At 39.1% G+C, this 20,191-nt stretch overlaps 1 protein-coding gene across 26 annotated transcripts in view; it reads right to left on the bottom strand.

The window, feature by feature from the left end:
• Window positions 1–896: 896 nt before the first annotated feature.
• The window catches only part of dlg2 (discs, large homolog 2 (Drosophila)), a 349,871-nt gene continuing 330,576 nt past the window's right edge, over window positions 897–20,191 (bottom strand). For 20 of the 26 annotated variants that reach the window (XM_052457664.1, XM_052457663.1, XM_052457672.1 and 17 more), the window contains 10 exons: window positions 19,023–19,137; window positions 18,757–18,933; window positions 17,076–17,148; window positions 14,573–14,669; window positions 12,299–12,349; window positions 11,763–11,864; window positions 8,003–8,175; window positions 3,936–4,048; window positions 3,313–3,404; window positions 897–2,703 (listed from right to left, as the gene is read on the bottom strand). In XM_052457664.1, coding sequence (XP_052313624.1) covers window positions 2,597–2,703; window positions 3,313–3,404; window positions 3,936–4,048; window positions 8,003–8,175; window positions 11,763–11,864; window positions 12,299–12,349; window positions 14,573–14,669; window positions 17,076–17,148; window positions 18,757–18,933; window positions 19,023–19,137 — 1,100 coding nt within the window. In that variant the 3' untranslated portion in view covers window positions 897–2,596. Of the gene's footprint in view, window positions 2,704–3,312; window positions 3,405–3,935; window positions 4,049–8,002; window positions 8,176–11,762; window positions 11,865–12,298; window positions 12,350–13,985; window positions 14,032–14,572; window positions 14,670–17,075; window positions 17,149–18,756; window positions 18,934–19,022; window positions 19,138–20,191 lie in introns of all 26 variants that reach the window. The other 6 variants (XM_052457666.1, XM_052457670.1, XM_052457686.1 and 3 more) reach the window with 2 other exon arrangements.

Below are 20,191 nucleotides of genomic sequence, written 5' to 3'. Positions count from 1 at the left end.
ATGTTAACCTGTTTAAAGGTATTACACACATCGGCTACGGAGAGAGTGATCACACAGTCGTCTGGAACAGCTGGTACTCTCATGTGCATAGTTCAGTGTTGCTTGCATAAAAGCGTGCATAGCTCGTGGGTGGGTTCCCTTTGTAATCTGTGATAGTTTGCAAGCCCTGCCACATCCGACGAGCATCAGAGCCGGTGTAGTGTCCAGATTACGGATTCGATATTGGTCCTGTATTGACGCTTTGCCTGTTTGATGGTTCGTCGGAGGGTGTGACGGGATTTCTTATAAGCGTCTGGATTAGTGTCTCGCTCCTTGAAAGTGGCAGCTCTAGCCATTAGCTCATTGCAGATATTACCTGTAATCCATGGCTTCTGGTTGGGATATGTAAGTACGGTCACTGTGGGGACAACGGCAGCGATGCACTTACCAACGAAGCAGGAGACTGATGTGGTAAACTCCTCAATGCCATCAGATGAATCCCAGAACATATTCCAGTCTTTGCTACCAAACCAGTCCTGTATTGAGTGCGTCCCTGGAACTTTCCGTTTGAGTTTTTGCTTGTAAGCAAGAGTTATGGTCAGATTTGCCAAATAGAGGATGAGGGAAAGCTTTTTATGTGTCTCTGTGTGTGGAGTAACGGTGATGTAGACTTTTCTTTCCCTCTGGTGGCACATGTGAGATGCTGGTGGAAATGAGGTAAAACAGGTTTCAGTTTTCCTGCATTAAAGTCAATGCTAGGAGCACCACCTCTGGGTGAGCATTTTATTTTTGCCTATGACCCCATGCATCTCGTTGAGTGGTGGGTGGTGCCAGCATCAGTTTGTGATGGTAAATAGACAGTTACGAAAAATATAGATTAAAACTCTCTTGGTAAATAGTGCGGTCTACAGTCAAGGCCATATGCAACCAAAATAAACTTTATTTCAATTCACAAGATAGAATGAATGCGTTAGCTTGGACACTGGCCATTGGACGTGACGCTACGCCAGCTCTACACAGGCAGTGAAGCAGCTTTCACTGATTTCAAAGGGAGCATTTCCACAATGGCTGACGGAAATAACAGACGTCCCATGGCTATAGTGTAGCAGGGCCGTTAGGGGCATATTCTCATTTCACTGCGCACCACATCATCTGGTTCTGCACTACAAGTGTGTGCGTATCTCCAAAGTCACCCCAGTCCGTGCCATTGAGCAATCAGTATCTTCATAGGTGATGATTATTTCAATGTGATACCTTAATATTCCACAAATTAGAACAGTATAAAACATCTGAAATAATGTAAGGACCATTGAACTTCTGATAGACCGTAATTAATAAAGTATCAAACTCATGAGAAGCCTGAAAGTTGGAGAAAATAAATATGCTTTAAAACAGTGTAATTTCTGAACTATGCCACATAGGCGTTTACACAGGCAGCCCAATTCTGTTGATTTATCACTTATTGGTCTGAAAAAGAGCTGCTGTGATTGGTGGAAAAAAATAGAATTGGGCTGCCTGTGTAAACGCAGCCTTGGGAGCAATTCTTCACATTAGGATTCTTTGTGAATACGGCCTTAGACTTGTGGGCCCACCACAGTGCATTTAATATCAGTCCTCAAAGGACTTGGGACTCTAAGGTTCGATCTGCAAAAATATGAGTGAGATAATTGGCTTCAATGTTACGAACCCTAATTGGTTTGAATGGTGTCAGCAATTTATATAGTATTCTTTTGAATTTAAAATTAATTGTGCTATATAGGTAGATAATTGAACAGAACAAGGCTGTCAATAATTGACAAGAATGCAGATAGAACCTTATATTCCCAAGTTCTTGACGAGTAGTTTTCCATTTGCCCAGCATCACCAAATAAACATTGCACTGTCAAACAAGATACCCTTTTCAAATAAAATGTTTAATCAAAGTTATACATCTTTATAATAAATATTCTGTGCTGTTGTGCCCTCAAAGCATCTCAACAATGAAAGAATGAAAGAATCCGCAAAATAAACAAAGTTTAAATTCTTATTCAAATTTTAAAATGTCCAACAAATCTGGATTCACAACATAATAAAATGAATACAAAATAACAATGTAAAAATAGCAGGAGTATGATGAACTGTGTCCAAGGGCCATGTGAGTGCATAGATGCAAGTCACACAAAATGTCAACTATTGATGTGAGGTGAGCGTCAGAGGACACAAAGTGCTAGCTGTTGGGTGGAGAAAAGCAAAAGAAGCTGATATTATTTCCTTCCCCTCCTCCTTTGTTGGTGTGGCAATGACTTGTATCTGCCATCTTCTAAAATTCATTTGAAATTCCACGCAGTCGAGGTGAACACATGCCCATGTTTATTTAATTTCCTTAACATTTTCTTAAAAATAAAAATCATTAAATATACAAACAGTAACATTTTTTAGGCCAAAAATGTTTTTTTGAACTTTGTGGTGTACATTCAGGAACATTCATATTGAAAGTGAAAAAAAAGAACAATAACAAAAAAAAAAGAATATTAATTGGCTATAATTAGGAACAATATAAATTGCCATTACAATTGATCATAAGTTACAAAGTATTTTGTTTCTAGCAGTCCAATCTCCCTGCCAAAGTGGTGTGTTCTCATAATTTCTCCTTTGACGGGATCCAAATGTAGGGTCCTGAATGCTCCTCTACCACCATTTTGCAGTGGTTATACATTTCCTCTAAGGTGTCCCCTTGAACAAGGGCTGCAAAACATAGGGAGACATTCAGTACAGACAGACCTAACCATTTAGAAATGATTTTCTTACAGAATAAAATTGCTCATTGTCCACTGAGAAGGACATTATTTTTTAGTAATGTACATACTGTTCGGGAGAACAATACATCGCACCCATATAACATATTGTGGTGACATTTACTACCACAGGTTAGGTTGAAATAGTCAATTCAAAAGACAAACATTCTGCTGATGCTTAAAAAAAATCCTAAAAGTAGTTTATCAAATGTACTAGTTGCTTAGTTCCAATTGTTCCTTGTCATACAGCAAATAAGGGTGTTATTTGTCACCATAAAAGTTGAATAAAGGGCATTATCCAGGCAAGGTTGTAATGCGTGTTCACATGCGCAGAATTACAGTATGGATCTGCTTTATAATTTGGGGCGTACAGTATGCAATGTTCCCACTAATTGTAGGATCTCGATGTGCACCAAAATTGTGTGAAATCTATAGAAGGTTAAGAAATGAGGCCTCGTAACTGTAAACATCGGCATGGGTGGCACTGAAATCGACACGACTACAACTCTTTTGTCTAAAAAGTGCAACAATGTTCATCTTTAACTCATGGATACTGTACCTGTGAAAAACTCGGCAAACTCCTGCTCCAGTTTCATGGCCCGGTCAAATGTCTTCCTGGCCTGCTCTTCTGTTAGCCTCTTATTCATCTCCCTGGGGACAGATGTTTGTTGTGAGGCCTCAGACTCCATGGGGAGGTTTCCCAGACACAGATTAAGCCTCGTCCTGGACTATAAAGCAAGCTCAATGGAGATTCTCCATTGAAAGTGCCTTTTAGTCCAGGAATAGGTTTAGGGCTGGATTTAATCCGTAGTGCTGAAGAGCTGCGCTACAGGGCGATGTCAATTTAAAGGCAATGTTCGGTCATTAGCAGAGACTGCATCCGTTCTAATCGCTTCTATATGTCGGCTAAATCGGAAATGACCTTCGTATTTAAATCGCTGATCTTCAGCCCTTTATCTGTGTCTGGGAAACCGGACCCATAAATTCTACTGTCTGCAGCTGTTGTATTTGTCAATTCAACTCCCATGTTCACTTAATTGCCTGAATTGCCCCCTGCCCACTTTGGTGACCTAAAATACATTCTGCACTCACTTGATGTCAGCGCCTTCTACTGTATTGCATATCCGTTAAACACATTTGCTATGTAATAATATGTTCATGAGTTGGGAGATGAGAACTCACATTAATGAATCGATGGATCTGGGCTTTATAAAGATGGCAATGGGATAGAGTTGTGCTACTTGTAGTCGTTTAATGGCATTCCCCGACACGTCAAGTATGCAGTGTTTACCCTGCTGAAAGAAGAAAGAAACAGTTTATGTACAGTGCCTTCAGAAAGTATTCATACCCCTTGACTTATTCCACATGTTGTTGGGTTACATAAAAGCGAAAACATGTTTTTAGAAAATGCTGCAATATATTTTTGCAATATTTCTCATTTAAATAAGTATTCACACCCCTGAGTCGATACATGTTAGAATCACCTTTGGCAGTGATGCTGTGTCTTTCTGGGTAAATCTCTAAGCGCTTTGCACACCTGGATTATATCATATTTGAACATTATTCTCATTTTAATTCTTCAAGCTCTGTCAAGTTGGTTGCTGATCATTGCTAGACAGCTATTTTCATGTCTTGCCATTGATTATCAAGCCAATTTAAGTCAAAACTGTAACTAGGCAAACTCAGGAACATTTAATGTTGTCTTGGTAAGCAACTCCAGTGTATATTTGGCCTTGTGCTTTAGGTTACTGTCCTGCTGAAAAGTGAATTTGTCTCCCAATGTCTGTTGGAAAGCAGACTGAACCAGGTTTTCCTCTATGATTTTGCCTGTGCTTAGCTCTATTCTGTTTCTTTTAACAAAAAAATACTTTCTTGTCGATGACATGCATACCCATAACATGATGCAGCCACCACTATGCTTGAAAATATGAAGAGTGGTACTCAGTGATGTGTTTAATTGGATTTGCCCCAATCATAATGCTTTGTATTCAGGACATTGCTTTTCCACATTTTTGGCAGTGTTACTTTAGTGCCTTATTGTAAACAGGATGCATATTTTGGAATATTTGTATTCTGTACAGGCTCTCTTTTTTTCACTCTATCACTTAGGTTAGTATTGTGAAGTAACTACAATGTTGATGATCCATCCTCAGTTTTCTCCAATCACAGCCATTCAACTCTAACAGTTTTAAAGTCATCATGAAATCCCTGAGCAGTTTCCTTCCTCTCCGGCAACTGAGTTAGGAAGGAAACCTGTATCTTTGCAGTGACTGGGTGTATTGATATACTATCCAAAGTGTAATTTATAGCTTCACCATGCTCAAAGGGATATTTAATGTCTGCTTTAAAAAAAATGTTTTACCCATCTACCAATAGGTGCCCTTTTGTGCGAGGCATTGGAAAACCTCCCTGGTCTTTGTGGTGACATAGTGTGTGATGAGGTAGTCATTAAAAAATTATGTTAAAAACACCATTATTGCACACAGACTGAGTCCATGCAACTTGTTAAGCACATTTTTACTCCTGAACTTATTTAGGCTTGCCATAACAAAGGGGTTGAAACTTATTGACTCTCAACATTTCTGCTTTTCATTTTTTATTAATTTGTAAAAATGTCTAAAAACACAATTCCACTTTGACATTATGGGGTATTGTGTGTAGGCCAGTGACACAAAATCTCTTACTCAGGCTGTAACAACAAATCACAAGGCACTGTACATAATCATTGAATTCACATGATGTTCTTGATTCAGTGAAATTACTGTTTCTGACAAAGAATCTGGTAATACTTTACTAGAAGGGGTAAACAGTACAAACTGTATAAAGGGATAATTATGCTTGAAGACAAATAACAGACTTTAAAAAATGTAAAATCTTTGTGTGGTTGCAACATACAGGAAACTACATTTTGTATTTCTCAGCCAATTAAAATCGTTGACGTAGTTGCACGTGATTAAAGGCGACATGTTAGCTATACTAATTACATAACCTGGAACATTTAGCCATATGCTAACCTTACCAGGTGGCAGTGATTATATCCTGTTCAAATTCATGATTATATCCGGTTCCTAACAGCCAATTAAAATCGTCAACATAGTTGGACGTGATCCAACACTTGTTCATGGAAGTGTCCTTAACAGAAGTCTAACGGTTCTGATAATTAAAGCAACGACATCAAATGTAGTTGACTGACTGGTAAAATATCTCTCTGTGTAGTGCCTTGCTCCACGTAATTGTCAGATTTTGGCATGGGTTAGAATTTCACGAGTCCCCCTCATTTTTAAATGTAGAATAACATTTACTGTGTTAGTGTGTTGAGAAGGGGACAGTGTTGAAAAGTAGTGAACTACATGTATTTCAACTATTAATATAATTACATTTTGCAGTAGCTTTGTGGTAGTTGAACTAAATTAAAATCTTGGTAGTTCAGAAGTTAATAACTTTTTTTCCCATGTAGTGGTGTAGCTAACTACTGGAACGCCACACAGTGGTGTAAAGTACTTAAGTAAAAAATACTTTAAATTACTACATAAGTAGTTTTTGTGGGGTATCTATACCTCACTATTTACATTTTTGACAACTTTTAATTCACTACATTTCTTAGGAAAATAATGTACTTTTTACCCCATACATACAAAAGTACTCATTACATTTTGAATGCTTAGCAGGACAGGAAAATGGTCCAATTCATTCACTTATCTTTGGTCATCCCTTCTGCCTCTGATCTGCCGGACTCATTAATAAACACACATGCTTCGTTTGTAATGATGTCTGAGTGTTGGAGTGTGCCCCTGGCTATCCATAAATGAACCCCCCAAAAAATGAAAATGGTGCAGTCTGGTTTACTTAATATAAGGAATTTTAAATGATTTATACTTTTACTTTTGATACTTAAGTATATTTAAAACCAAATATTTTTTATTCAATTTTACTGGGTGACTTTCACTTGAGTCATTTTCAATTAAGGTACTGAATCTTTACTTTTACACAAGTATGACAAATTTTACCACCAGTGACTACACACAATTATTTTTTGCAAAAAAATAAATAAATATATATATATATATATATATATATATATATATATATATGGGTGAAGTAGGCAAGAATGTCCTTTCTTTTTCAGAAACAGACCTGCCTAATTATCACATGAAACATATTGTGTTTAATGGGCCAAAATGACACATTCTGTTAACATCTGACTCCAGAGTAATATGTTCTTGCAATTTGTAACAAAAATAAATAAATACAAATACTAAGCTATATTATATGCTCAAAGAAATTGGAAAATGATATTTGTTTATACTAATACAATTGCTCAGAGAAAGAGATTTTGTTTAAAAAGTCATACAAATCTACGCACACCATTGGGCCAAAGAGCGCTAATTTTCAGGTTGTGTGACCACAGCACTACCTGGAATTCACTAAATGGCATTGACACTTGGATTGGAACCGGTGCTATGGTCATATGACACGAAAGTAGAGGTCTTTGACCATGCACACCAGCGGTGGGTTCCTCCTTCAAAATAACAATGCATATGCAGAAAGTACCTCGTCCCTACTGTAAAATATGGTGGTGGATCTTTGATGTTATGGGGCTATTTTGCTTCCACTGGTCCTGGGGACTTTACCAAGTGGCAGGATATTTTAGCCAAAAACCTGGTTGCCTTTGCCAGGCTGAACCTAGCCCTCAAGAGGATCTTCCAGCAAGACATTAACCCCAAGGCCACATCAAAATCCACAAAGAAATTATGTGGAGTTTCAGGCCCCAGAGTGAACAAAATTGTACACTCGCAAACTTGATCACAAACACGGGCCGAGGGAATTACGTTGTCAACTTCCCTTGCTTGGCTAATCGTTTGAACCGATAGCAAAGATGGCCACGGGGATTCCCCCAAGGACATAAGGCGAGGGTAAGTGGAGGAGGGTGTGTCTTGTAGGTGTTTGAAATGCAGCCCTTGAATTTGGAAGTTTATATATACCTCTCGGGTGTCCAAGTTGACCTATTTCAAGAAATGCTATTGGTTTGTGTATAAAAAGTTTAGGATGGATGCAGAATTTGTTACAGGAAACAATCACTGCCACCTGGTTAGGTTAGCATAGGACTAAATGTGTGAGGTTATATAATGGGAAGTGCATACACATAGTCAACATTGGGTTTGTGTACCGCTGTCTGTCACCATTCATTTTTTGCCTGTGGAATATATATATATAAATATAAAAATCTCAATTGCAACATTGACACTTACCCTCTCAGCCACATATTTGACCGACTGAACACTGGTTCCGTAGAGATTGTCGTTGTATTGGCCCGCCTCAATGAACTTGTGCTCTTGGATGTCCTGCTCCATCTGCTCTCTGGACATTACAAAATGGTAGTCCCGCCCATCGACCTCGTAGTCCCTCCTTGATCGAGTGGTATCTTTGGTACAAGAGAAGGAGGCAAAGAGGTAAAAGAAAGTATTTTTAAATACAGAAAGTACAATGTAAAAGGAGGAAATTGTTTAACTGAATGTGCAAATTATTGAAGGGGGAGTTATAGAGGGGGCAGTTTTTAGAGTGATTGGTTTAACAACATAAGTGTAATTGTGTCCTTGAAACAAATTCAATATGATTCTAGATAAACGTCAAGGATATATTTAATCCCAAATTATAGGGAGATGTGTCTCAAAATCAGACGACATCTACAGCCGTCCATCGGATGACATTTAAAAAAAAATACATTGTCATTTAGCAGATGCTCTTATCCAGAGCGACTTCCAGGAGCAATTGGGATTGAGTGCTTTGCTTAAGGGAACATCGACAGATAATTTTTCAGAGTCGAAACCGTGACCTTTCAAATGTTTTATTTTTATCAAACATTATCTATTTGTTAGTGTTACGGATACCAGTATCCTGTGTGTGTGTATCCTGTGTTCTTTTCTCTCCTTCTCCCCTCACAGGTGAAACTCATCACTCCCCAATCAGTCACCAATCATCAATCAGAAGACACACCTCCTCCTGTTTCCTTACCAATCACAGTTCCTTTTCCTTGGTTTAAAAACCCTGTCAGTTGTTTGCTCTAGAGCTCAATCTCTCTGTAAATGTCATGTCTGTAGGTCTCTGTGTTTCACTCTCTCTTTGTGTATTGACCTCTCTTTTGTTTGAGCACCTCCATAGCACTTTGTCCTCACCTGTGAGTATTGTTTTGGTTATGGTGTTTGTTTTTTTGTTTGCTGGTGGGTAAAGGGGAAACCAAGACAAGTCGCCCATGGTAAACTTTGCCCGTAGGTAAACTTTGTTAAATACACTAGTTAGAACTGGGCGGACCACCCACTGTATTTTTGGTTAGTTAGCTGTTGTTAAAGTAGGCTAGTCTAGCTTAGGGGTGTTTTTGAATACTTGTTTCTTTCCTTGGGTCCAGCTCAGCCCCTTTTCCTGCTCCCCCAAATTACCGTGTGTTTATTAATAAACCCTGAGTTTGACGGTAGATTTCAGTTGTCCTGGTTATTTCGTTCACACTTTTACTTTGTCACTATTATAATTTGCCTGTTATGTTACGGGTCTCATTACCATCCCCCTAGACTGTTGGGCCAAAAGGGAATCGTAACAGTTAGAAAAAGAAACTTTTTCCAACCACTTTGAAATCAAGGTCTTTAAACAATCAGGGGAAAAAAGGTTGTTCGCAAGACAACATTTAAAGATAGAGTCCTTAATTGAAACAATAAAGCGGTCCCCCGCCTCTTTTGGTAGAAAGATGAGGGACGGGCCTGGAGAAATGTAACCCCTCTCAAATTCACAGACAGAGCTAAGGATGCAAGGACTGACCATCCATTATATAAAAAATATTGTTTTAAGGCTATATACGATTTGTTTACATTGACATTGTTTACAAACATTGCAGTGAAATAAGCTTGTATTAAGGGGTTCTGATGTGGTACGACAGGTGAACTAAGCATATGAGCCATTTATAAAGTTATATTCTTCAACAATCAATGAGTATTGATATTTAATTTTCAGTCCACAAATGGCTGTAGCAACTAAGGATTCTAGCCTTAATGTCATTTGTTAGTATGGTCCCACTTTACAATAAGTGACTGATACCTTTTTATTTACAATATAGTTACAAAAGGCAGGCACAGTGGGATCACAGTGCAGATACAAACACAACTGCCTGTTTGTGTGTGTAAACAAACTAATTCATTGTTCACTGTTAGAACATTTTTCAAAATAACATGATCGTTTTGAACCGATTATAACTAGTACACCTAAGCGGAAATCTGGAGGGTGTAGGGTTTTCAGTGTGATAGAATGTAAACCCAGTGTAAGTGTTATGATACTCTAAGGGCTCGATTCAATCCGTTTCGCCGAAGTTCAGTGCAATAACACAGTTGAAATTTAAATTAAAGGCAATGTCCGCGCGTTCGCAGAGACTACATTCACGGTAAACGCTGCAGATGTCAGCTCAATTGGAAATGACTTTACACTTGAAATTGCCCTGGAGCACTGAAATCTATAGATTCTCTATCGCATTGGTTAAAAAATGTCGGTTTTTCCGGGGAATATATAGATTTACCAGTGAGAACAGAAATCTACACATTCCCCACGGTGAATCTATAGATCTCCTGGTAACTGTGTATAGAGGCATTTGTGTATCTTTACATTTCAATACCTCTACAAACACATTTTGAATCAAATACTTACAACAGAGTGGAACCTATTCTACTACCTTTCACTACATTGACTTTACCAACAACTTTGTTATACTACATATATTCTGTATACCAGCAACGACATGGCTTACTTACCTCGATGCCCTGAACTGTTAGCTGCTTTATTTGGTTTTAAAGATAGAAAGATAAGTAAATGAAAACAAACAAAATGAAAACAAAAAATATGACATCAAGTACACAGTGATGTGAAATATACAATAGTATTAAATACTCAAATTTAGTTTAGTCCAATTTTGATAGTCCCAAAAATGCAAGTTTTCATGATCACTTTCATTACATGACGTTCAGTCTCCTGATTCTCAAAATCAAATAGGAGCAAAAAAAGTTCCCAAACTTTTCTCCAGGCCTACTATTAAGACAACCATGAGGCGTGTATGTGCAAAATAATTGGATTGTGAGACCACATTCATTTTGTACAGACAAGAAATGTGTGAAATGATTTGAGTAAAATGCTCCTTTAAGCCAGAAACACTACTGTCCACAAACCTCTGAACTAGCCTCACTATCTTCCATACTGGTCTACAACAGTCAAAGCTTTTAAACAAAAAATTACCAAAACACACAATCCTGTTGTCCGTAAATCTATATCCAAATGTGTTCCCATAGCTTCTGTTGGATTGTGAAAAAAAATAGTTTGTTTCAAGAAAAACCTAACCATGGATTTCAGTGTCTCCTGGCCCATAGACTACATTCAGTGTGAGGAACCATTTAACATAAAGTTCTAAAACCCTGAACGTCCCTTTAATGGTTAAATTAAATTGCACATGTGAATAGAAGGGAATAATAAGATCCTACATTATTATTGTCGTCAAGAAATCATCTATGGATAATTTAACCAAGTATGTAATATACAAAACAAAGAACCCCAAAAAACATGTAAGGGGAAAAAATGAAATGCCTTTTAATGACAAATTAGGAAAAATAATGAATCAAACACTTTAATGACATAACAAATGAAAGAGATGGATATACCCACTACCACAATGGTGTATTGGCAGCACAGTGGAATTTATAAGGGCAATGGTGTTATATACTGTTTATAGGGAGAGCTAATCACAAGGGCACATGATCACACAATTCATTTGTGATGCAGCAACAAACACCCTAAGACGGCGTGGAAGACTGACTCCTGGGTCCGTATGTATCAAGCATCTCGGCGTAGGAGTTCTGCTCTAGGATCAGGTCCTCTCTGTCCATGAAACATTATCCATTTTGATATAAGTGGCAAAACTGATCCTACTCAGAGATGCTTGATACCCAAGGCCCCTGGTTTCCTTGCGAATGTACAGGTACTTACGCGGCACGCAGGAGCCAAATTTGTCCGGGTATTCTGATATCAGGTCGTCATTGATTCTGTCCTTCATCGGTCCAAGGATTATGACGGGTCTGGTGTAATTAACTGAAAGATCAAATGGTGTCGATTGACTAATTTACAGACGTTTGAGGCTATAACTCTCCCCCTAGCGTTACTCTCTGCAGTAATTTTGGGCATGCAATTCTACTACAATAGCCACTTACCCATTGTCAAGCTATACCCGAGCAAGACAATGCATGCTAGTGCCAGAACGGGCTTGATGTCTCGACTCAACAAGTGATTACTTCCTGTAAATAACTAGTATGGAAGAACTTGTTGAATCTTGCCTGAGCCTTCCTGCAGGAGTTAATAGGAAGTCATCAATTGTTTTATATCTGGATTTTAAAACCTTGTGGCACTAGTACACATTGGCTTGCATGGATATAGCCTGACAATGTGTAAGTGGCTAATGTTTCACTGACTGAAAAAGTGCTGAGGCATTAACAAGGAGCGCTTTGATGAAAGATTGGAGTACTCACTCTCGTGTCGAATGACAGGCTCATAAGAGAGAATCATGTCCTCTTGACTCCCTGGTGACATGAAACAATAAGAAAACGGTTACTAATATAGCTACTATGAAACAGAAAACGGTTACTAAAACAAACATGACATACACGTTCATGCTTATTCTCATGATCAAGTGTCTCACGACAGGAGAAATGTCAATCTGGATGCGTAAAGAAGTGATTAGACACTTGCAATGAAAAGACTCTTGGTGTAAATTGTGACTTCGCCATACTAAAAATAGGGATTGAGAGAGTTTATAATGCTTTCGAAGTGAATTGTGACTGTTGCCAAGGGAGTTCAACTCCTCTGCTGCACTATGCAAACAGGCTTTTCAAGTATACATTTTACAAACAAACAAACTCGGAGGTTCTTTTCTCTCGCCTGAAATTACGACCAGTGGATGTGTTTTGATTTACAGCTGTGGCCACAAATGAGTGTACTGAGTGGATAATCAAACTACAGCTGGTAGGGACTGCCATATGGACCTCAAAAGGAACCCTTGACCACGAGTCAAGTTATGACTATGGTGATATATTGGTCGCTTCATTGCATTACTTGTCCATACACTTAAATAATATGACATCAAATCAGTTTCTTTTGTCAATATAGGCCTAATTTAATTTAGGTCACGACTATAGCTCTCAGGAGGATGATCACATTGTGCGCTTGTTTCAAAACCTAAAAAAAAAAAACTCTTTGCCACGATTGATTTAACCTTCTACTATTACACACCCAAGTGCCCTGCTTCACTTCGAAGGCTTCAGCATAACACCTAGAAAACCTATATGAACTGTTATCTGGCAACTCACAGTTGTATTTAATTGGTGCTTCTTGGAGATGGCATGTTAAGTTATTTAGTTAGTATGCGCAAAACACAGCGACATCAACCCCCCCATACTAGCCATAGTTCTGCTGTCATTATAAAGTGTCAATCTACTTCACATAATTTTTGCTTTTTTTATTTATTTCAAATGAAACTCAAGACAGTACCAACATGATTTTGTTCTGCATCTATTTGTACTCTGATCCCGGGATATGGACTCAACATAACATCAATAATACTATATAAGAGAAAGCAAACGTTACACGGGTGGGTGTCCATCATTGTCGCAGTAAAATAAAATGTGACAGAAAAAGAAATGGGATACAAGAACACCTTTCTTTTTCATGGGATTCAACAATGTATGAAACTCATTCCATGGAGAAACATTCAAAATGTACTATAAGTGAGATAATTAAAAAGCACAAATATACATAGCATTGACAGTAAGAACCCCTTAGCATGCCAGCCTAAAAAGAGCTGATCCCATTCAGATGGTCCGTGTATATCCAAACAGACAACACCTGTCTGTTATAGAAAGAGACAGAGATTTACTATAAACAGAATAGTTGCATTAAAAAAAGTACATTTGTTTCCGTCTTTCTTTTTTTGTGGCATGCAAACAATCTTAATGTTAGGAGGTGACAGAAATCAAGACACTCAGGTCCCAAAGTGAGTCGTGATACTACAGCATGCAAACAGGCTATCAATAAGAGTTAATAAGGTAGCCAAAAAACAAAGAGGGGGGGAAACGAGCCCAAACTCAAAAGGGAAATGTTTTTGGGGGGATGGGAATTTTGTTTGACTGAACAGACGGGACCATTCCTAAACCAACTTACTCAGCGTCTTTGTCCCATACCCGTCATCACCTATTCCTGGGATGTCCTACATGGCCGTCCCAAGAGCGCAAAGACAAGGAGAGAAGGCAAGGATAGCCGGAAAGGAGGAAGGAAGATGGTAAGTGGCATTAAAGAGGTGAAACGGTGAAATCCTGAAAGGCAAGATTGGTTAGTCCAGCTCAGATCATCGGTCTCAGTTCAGACACTGTGCAGACACCAGACGACCAGCCTAAACCGGTCCTAACTAGCTCAGCACCAGTACAGTTTCAGTTCTCTTTTATCACCCCTTTCAGTAATCCTCACATGCTGTAATTAAAAATACATTATTTATTTATTTTTTAGGTCATACATGATAGATGAGCCCTGGGGGGGAAGTTGAGGAACCACTGGTGACTGCTCAGTGCTTGACACAGGCAGATCCTGACTTGAGCTCCCAGATGCCATCACTCCACCAGAGCCAAAAGAGAGAGAAAAAAAAGGAGGGAGACCGGCGCACGTTTTGACAGCGCACCTATGTATCACCTATATGTACCTGTGTCAGTGTTTGTACCTGTATGTGTGAGCATGTTCGAGCCTACAGTACTTACGTTCGGAATCACTGCCATCCTGCTCACCCAGCTCGTTCTTGTAGAATGGGAACTTTCGTGTAAAGATGAGGTTCTTTTTACGCTTGTCATTGAATGACTGTGGAGGAAAGAAAGCATGGGGTGGGGCAAACAGGGAGCTCTAATTGTTGCCACATTCATGCTGACAAACCAACTAGCTGCAATATGTGGGACATGAAGAATTGATGGCGTGGTCACCAGAAATGTTACACATGACGGACTGTACTGACGCTACACTAGCGGATTCATCCCTCAAAGCAGGGTTGAACTATAATAGCCTAATCATTTTGAATGTTGTTGATTTTGCAAAGAAAATATTCAATAAATGAATTTTGTTTTACAAATTCGAATTGCAACAACAAAGATGCGGTTTGACAAAGACACCGTCAAAATGACTCAATTTGTGATGGAGAAGAATTACACAGCAACATCTGCCATCAGTTACTTCATGTGCCATAATTGCACCCGAAACATTCTGAAAACACTTGAGAATAAAACTAAAACAACAGAACAGAACAGGTGTTGAAAAGAAAACACACATAATTGCCGATATGTGGTACGCCATGCAGCAAACACGTTACCAGGATCATGCTATGAAATAACGAACATGGCTGAGACACAAATGACTGTCCAACAATCATGCAGGTTCGAACTTCGGGAGGTGGAGGGATGAGATCCCATGCCATGGCGGTTGGGAGTTCTAGGAGCTAAAATGTGAGTAGCGCTGTTTGAGAAGCTTGGAGGCCAGCGTGGAGGAGACTGAAGGAATAGCAGTTGTCGTGTTTATCTGCGGCGGACACTCATTTGCAGAAATGTACTTCGTGAACCCATTCTAAAAGGGATATTCTTTGAACCAGCAGTGACCACCGCAACTGGTTCAATAGCAACCTCAACTGCATGTGTTTGATACATTTGGCTCTAACTGTCAGCTGAAATAAATGTGTCCAATGGGTGGATTACAGTGTGCATAAAAGTTGAGAATTGTATCAAGTAGTGTGAGTAGTAAGCTGTATCATGTATCACAGTGGTTGTGATTCTTACACAGGGGTATCAGAAGGTTTGACATACTGGCATATTTGTTAACGTAGGTAACATCTGTGACAGGCTAAGTATCGTGGTCATTTTCAATTGAGAAGGATACAGCAACGCTACTACTGCAATGTGTACATATATTACACACGTAGGGCTCTGGTCAAAAGTAGTGCGCTATATATGGAATATGATGTCTTTTGGGACGCATACTTAGTGTCCTATTGCTATTAATCACAGCTGTAAAGGACATGCTGTAAACGATGCATACATTCCTTCCCACACCTTCAGGGATTTAAACCTGATCAGTTATGCAAGTCACTGACTGTAAAATGATTCTTGTATTGACACAACTGCTGGAAAAATCCTGCTTCTTAGCCCATTCGTGCTGAAAGTTTGGCCCAGAGCCACATCAAAATACAGGGACCATTTCATGTTTCAAAAGTCTGCTTTACAAGAAACACATTCAGAGCTAGTTATGACATTGCCATGGATACTTGCCCAGCAGACAAGCTTATTCAGATGAAAAGGGTTCTGGGTAGACCCTAAGGCCATACAAATGTAATAAAATGTTAAACATATCTTCTTCTTTTTGAGGCACGCAAGCAAATAAAATAAATACAAAAGTGGACCTTCTTGTTCAAATACTATATCGACCTTAGTTCAACACCTAGTGACCAAATCAAGAGATTTTTGCCTCTTTGGGAGGCTAAAAGAGGAATACTTCAGCCATAATCTAAGAGGATGTTGTGTATCTCCTTACTGGAAGCTTGAGGACATTCTTTTTTGCAATTAGTCAATACAACTTTTACATTATTTATTTATTTTAATAAAGAAGAGGGGCATCTGTTAAACATTTAAATACATTTGTATGGCCTAACCCTCCAAAACCTATTGGAACCCTTTTAAATAAGAGTGCAGCAAATACAAACAAAAATCTTCTCTTTACTTGTAACATAGGTAGGCAAAAACATTGATGAACATGGCTGAATGTCCTGCTGTTATGTCCAAAATTGAATAAGAGTACAAAGTATGGTAATTTGGCTTCTGCTTTTGCAGAGGCTGGGAGTTTCATGAAATTAAAAGAATGCTTCATTAAAACAAATCTAATTATCTAATGTGCAATGTTTATTTAGGGTCAGGGCTGTGAGGGAAAGCTGTCAGGGAGAGGGGACAGCCAGTAGAGATGTGTTGATGTCTTTTCCACTCAGGCAGAGAGACCTTAGTCATTTATGGCCATCTCTGGTATTAGCCTATCACAGCCTCTCCTAATGTGAGGGTAATCCAATTAATTTCACATTAATTCAGATAAAAACTACGTTTAGAGGCTACTTTTTCTACTTAAAGGAATGTATTTGATATACAGTATGTGGGTTTACAAGCGTTTCCATTTCGTAAAACGTCTTCAAAAGTTAAGTTGACTTGCCAGTCCTTAGTATAAGATCTTAGCACTTACCCCTTTTGAATCCATTCCAGGTTTGGCATTGAACTTCACTGTCTTTAGACGTGCTCGTTCTTTCCTCTCAACCCTGCCAGTGCAAGGAAAGACACACAAAAGAAGAAAAAAAGAAGTCATATTAGAGTGGATTTTCCATTTCTCCAATGCTCTCTCTGCTGCAATTGATTTGCTTGTCATTTTGTGGGGCTTCACACAGTCTACAATACGCCGTGTCACTGTTCGTCTTGCCAGGGAACATTTTCAAACAGCTCTTTCTTGTCGGGGCAAAGTATTGCTGCAGAGTCAATGAAACATTATTTAAATTAAAATCGCCCTCAGCGAATGGCTTTGCTATGTTTAGCAATTTTGTGGGACAGTACATACGGTAGCTAACGTTGGCTCTCGCAATTCCGTCGTTTGCTGAAGGCCGTTTCGTGAAAAGTCCTTGCTGCTTTTGCAACTGAATAAGCAACTCTGTCGATGCTCTTGCCCTCTGCTCAGAATACATATTCCTAATATTTCTCTGCATGCTTCGTCTGGAAGTGTCGAGACAAGTTGTAGTCTTTCAAGACTGCGACGCTTTCCACACTAAGCACACAGCTTTCCCTGATGCCTCAAATAAGGAGAGCATTTCGCTACACTTGCAGGAACATCTACTAATCACGTGCATGTGACAAATAAGATTTGAGAAGTAGTTCGATGTCCACCCTTGCTGGAACACCCTACATTCATTGTCTCCTTTCCTTTTCTTTAAAAAATGTCTAGCTAGCTACTAATTGTAACTGTGAAGTGTGTCAGCCACTGTCTGTCCTCGTGTAGTTGTTATTTATACGTGCATTCAAAATAAATGTCCCACAGCGGTGGTAGTTAAACCATTACACAAAGGCGAGTATTCGTTGGGCTTTTCATTTGAATAAGAAATACGTTTTTACAAACTTTACTATCGCAAATTCTTCATGTGATTTGAGCATGATTTCCGCGGGCCGTACTAAATCTGGGCCTGTGCCAATACTAGATATGTTTATTTATATTTACTTAGTTTTAACTGTTAGTTTGTTTTGCCAATATCTCATTTGTTGTCAAGTTAAGGTTTCTTTTATTTTCAAATATCGTACTAAATCAGCCAGTCACTTTTGCAGATGTGTGTGTGTCTGGTAGCGGGATCTATCCTACTCTTTTCCTTTCGGTTGGGTTAATACCTGCCAGTCACCCGAACAAAAAGCTTTCTTTACCCCTCTCTAACAATACCTCTACAATGCAGAGGAGATGTCGTGCTGCATGAGGCAAATGGTGGTTACACCAGATACTGACTGGTTTTCTGTTTCCCGACCCTAGTTTTTTTTAAGGTATCTGTGACCAACAGATGCATATCTGTATTACCAGTCATGTGAAATCCATCGATTAAGGCCTAATTTATTTATTTCAATTGACTTTCTTTATATTACCTGTAACTTAGTCAAATCTATGAATTTGTTGCATGTTGAGTTTATATTTTTGTTCAGTATAGCTTGTGTAGAATTAAGTATTTATTGCAGTAAAATGATACACCCAATGTTATTTTTGTTGGGGAACATGTTTTTTTTTTAGCATCTCTCAAGCAAATGTGCGAACAGGTGGGGACGTAAAAAGTCCCCCCGGATCAGAAGCTAGCCTTTTGGTCAACCACGTTACGGTTTTGTTTAGCACATCCAACACTCACCTCCTCTTGCTGGGGATGACCCCCATCTCCTCGCTGTCCCCATCGGGGGTCACCCTTCGGGCCTGCCACCATTCATCGTCTGAGGCATTGATGACGTGGAGGATGTCCCCGTATCTAAAGCTGAGGCCTTGGCTAGGGAGGCCACTGTCTTTGGCCTTCTCATAGTCAAACTGTGCTCTGTGATGGTAACAGAAGGAGACATACTATTATAATCATTATTAAGGTAAATGTTATCTATTTGGGATGACAGTCCAAAAGAGACCCACCTGACGTAAAGGGAGCGTTTCTGATTGGTTCGGAGGGATCCGGACCCAGAGCTCATGCTGTGGTTCATCATCTGTTCCCGCAGATCATGGATTTTGGCCTCGAAGCGCCCGTACTCTGCAAGGGAAAGACAACACCCAGGAGTACAATAACGTTCCGTTTTACACTCAATGTATACTGCCCTACACTGCAATGGAAAGAAGGGGGGAATCTGTTCAGAACAGTAACCTAGGTTGGCCCTGGTCAAAAGTAGTGCACTGTGTAGGGAATAGGGTGCCATTTGGGATGCATCCCTAAAGGATTATTGTGACGTTTAGGATAAAAACAAAGATATATATATTTGTTTAAATGCTTACATTTCAATGGACAGAACCAATGTTTTCAACTGATTTATATTGATTGATGTATGTACAGTATTACTATGTAAAAATATCACTGATATTGGCATGTATTTTTATGCAATTTTTCTGTTGTAATGGCTGATTTTGTTTCCCCGATATATATTTGTGTCCAAAAGTTAAAACATTTTTTTTGTTGTTTCTTTAATGTAATAAGTTGAATGAAGACGTCAATATGCTTATCATAATATTTAAATGATTTGGTCAATATTAAAGATCCTTTACTGTTGCTTAGAAAGTGCATTCCCAGTGATTTGCCTTGTCAAATTTGTCTCGTTTCAAAATACTAGGTTGCAAAGGCTGGTCATGAAGGTGGCTGTGGGACAGGACAGAGAACAGGTTCGATAATGGCAGTCCTATTGGCTCAGGGGGTAAAAATCCCCTACGTACAGATGAAGGATCAACTTATCCTCCCCCAATCCTCGCCGTAGTGGGAAAAATGTCAAACTGACCCAAGATCAGCGTCTTGGGAAACTTCACCTTACACTGTCCTATTGATTGAATGCTCTGTTTACAGATCTGAGAGTCTGCAAACTCCCCCTCCCTCCACCACACCCTATGCAAGGTAACATTCTCGACATACTGTGCAGAAAGCAGTCAATGTTAGAGACAGTGTCTGAAGGGCACATGCAGTACAGAAAGCTCAGATAGTCCTTTAAAATGTTGCTCTCAGGATAGTCGAAGCCCCATGCTTCTTCCCATCCAAACCAAACATCCACAAAAACCTAAAATCTTATTTAAATCAAATTTGATGTCACATGCTTCATAAAACA

The sequence above is a fragment of the Oncorhynchus keta genome, chromosome 12, assembly GCF_023373465.1.
Source record: "Oncorhynchus keta strain PuntledgeMale-10-30-2019 chromosome 12, Oket_V2, whole genome shotgun sequence".
Taxonomy (NCBI): domain Eukaryota; kingdom Metazoa; phylum Chordata; class Actinopteri; order Salmoniformes; family Salmonidae; genus Oncorhynchus; species Oncorhynchus keta.
Note: the sequence above shows the minus strand (reverse complement) of the source record. Positions and strands in the feature narration are given on the sequence as shown.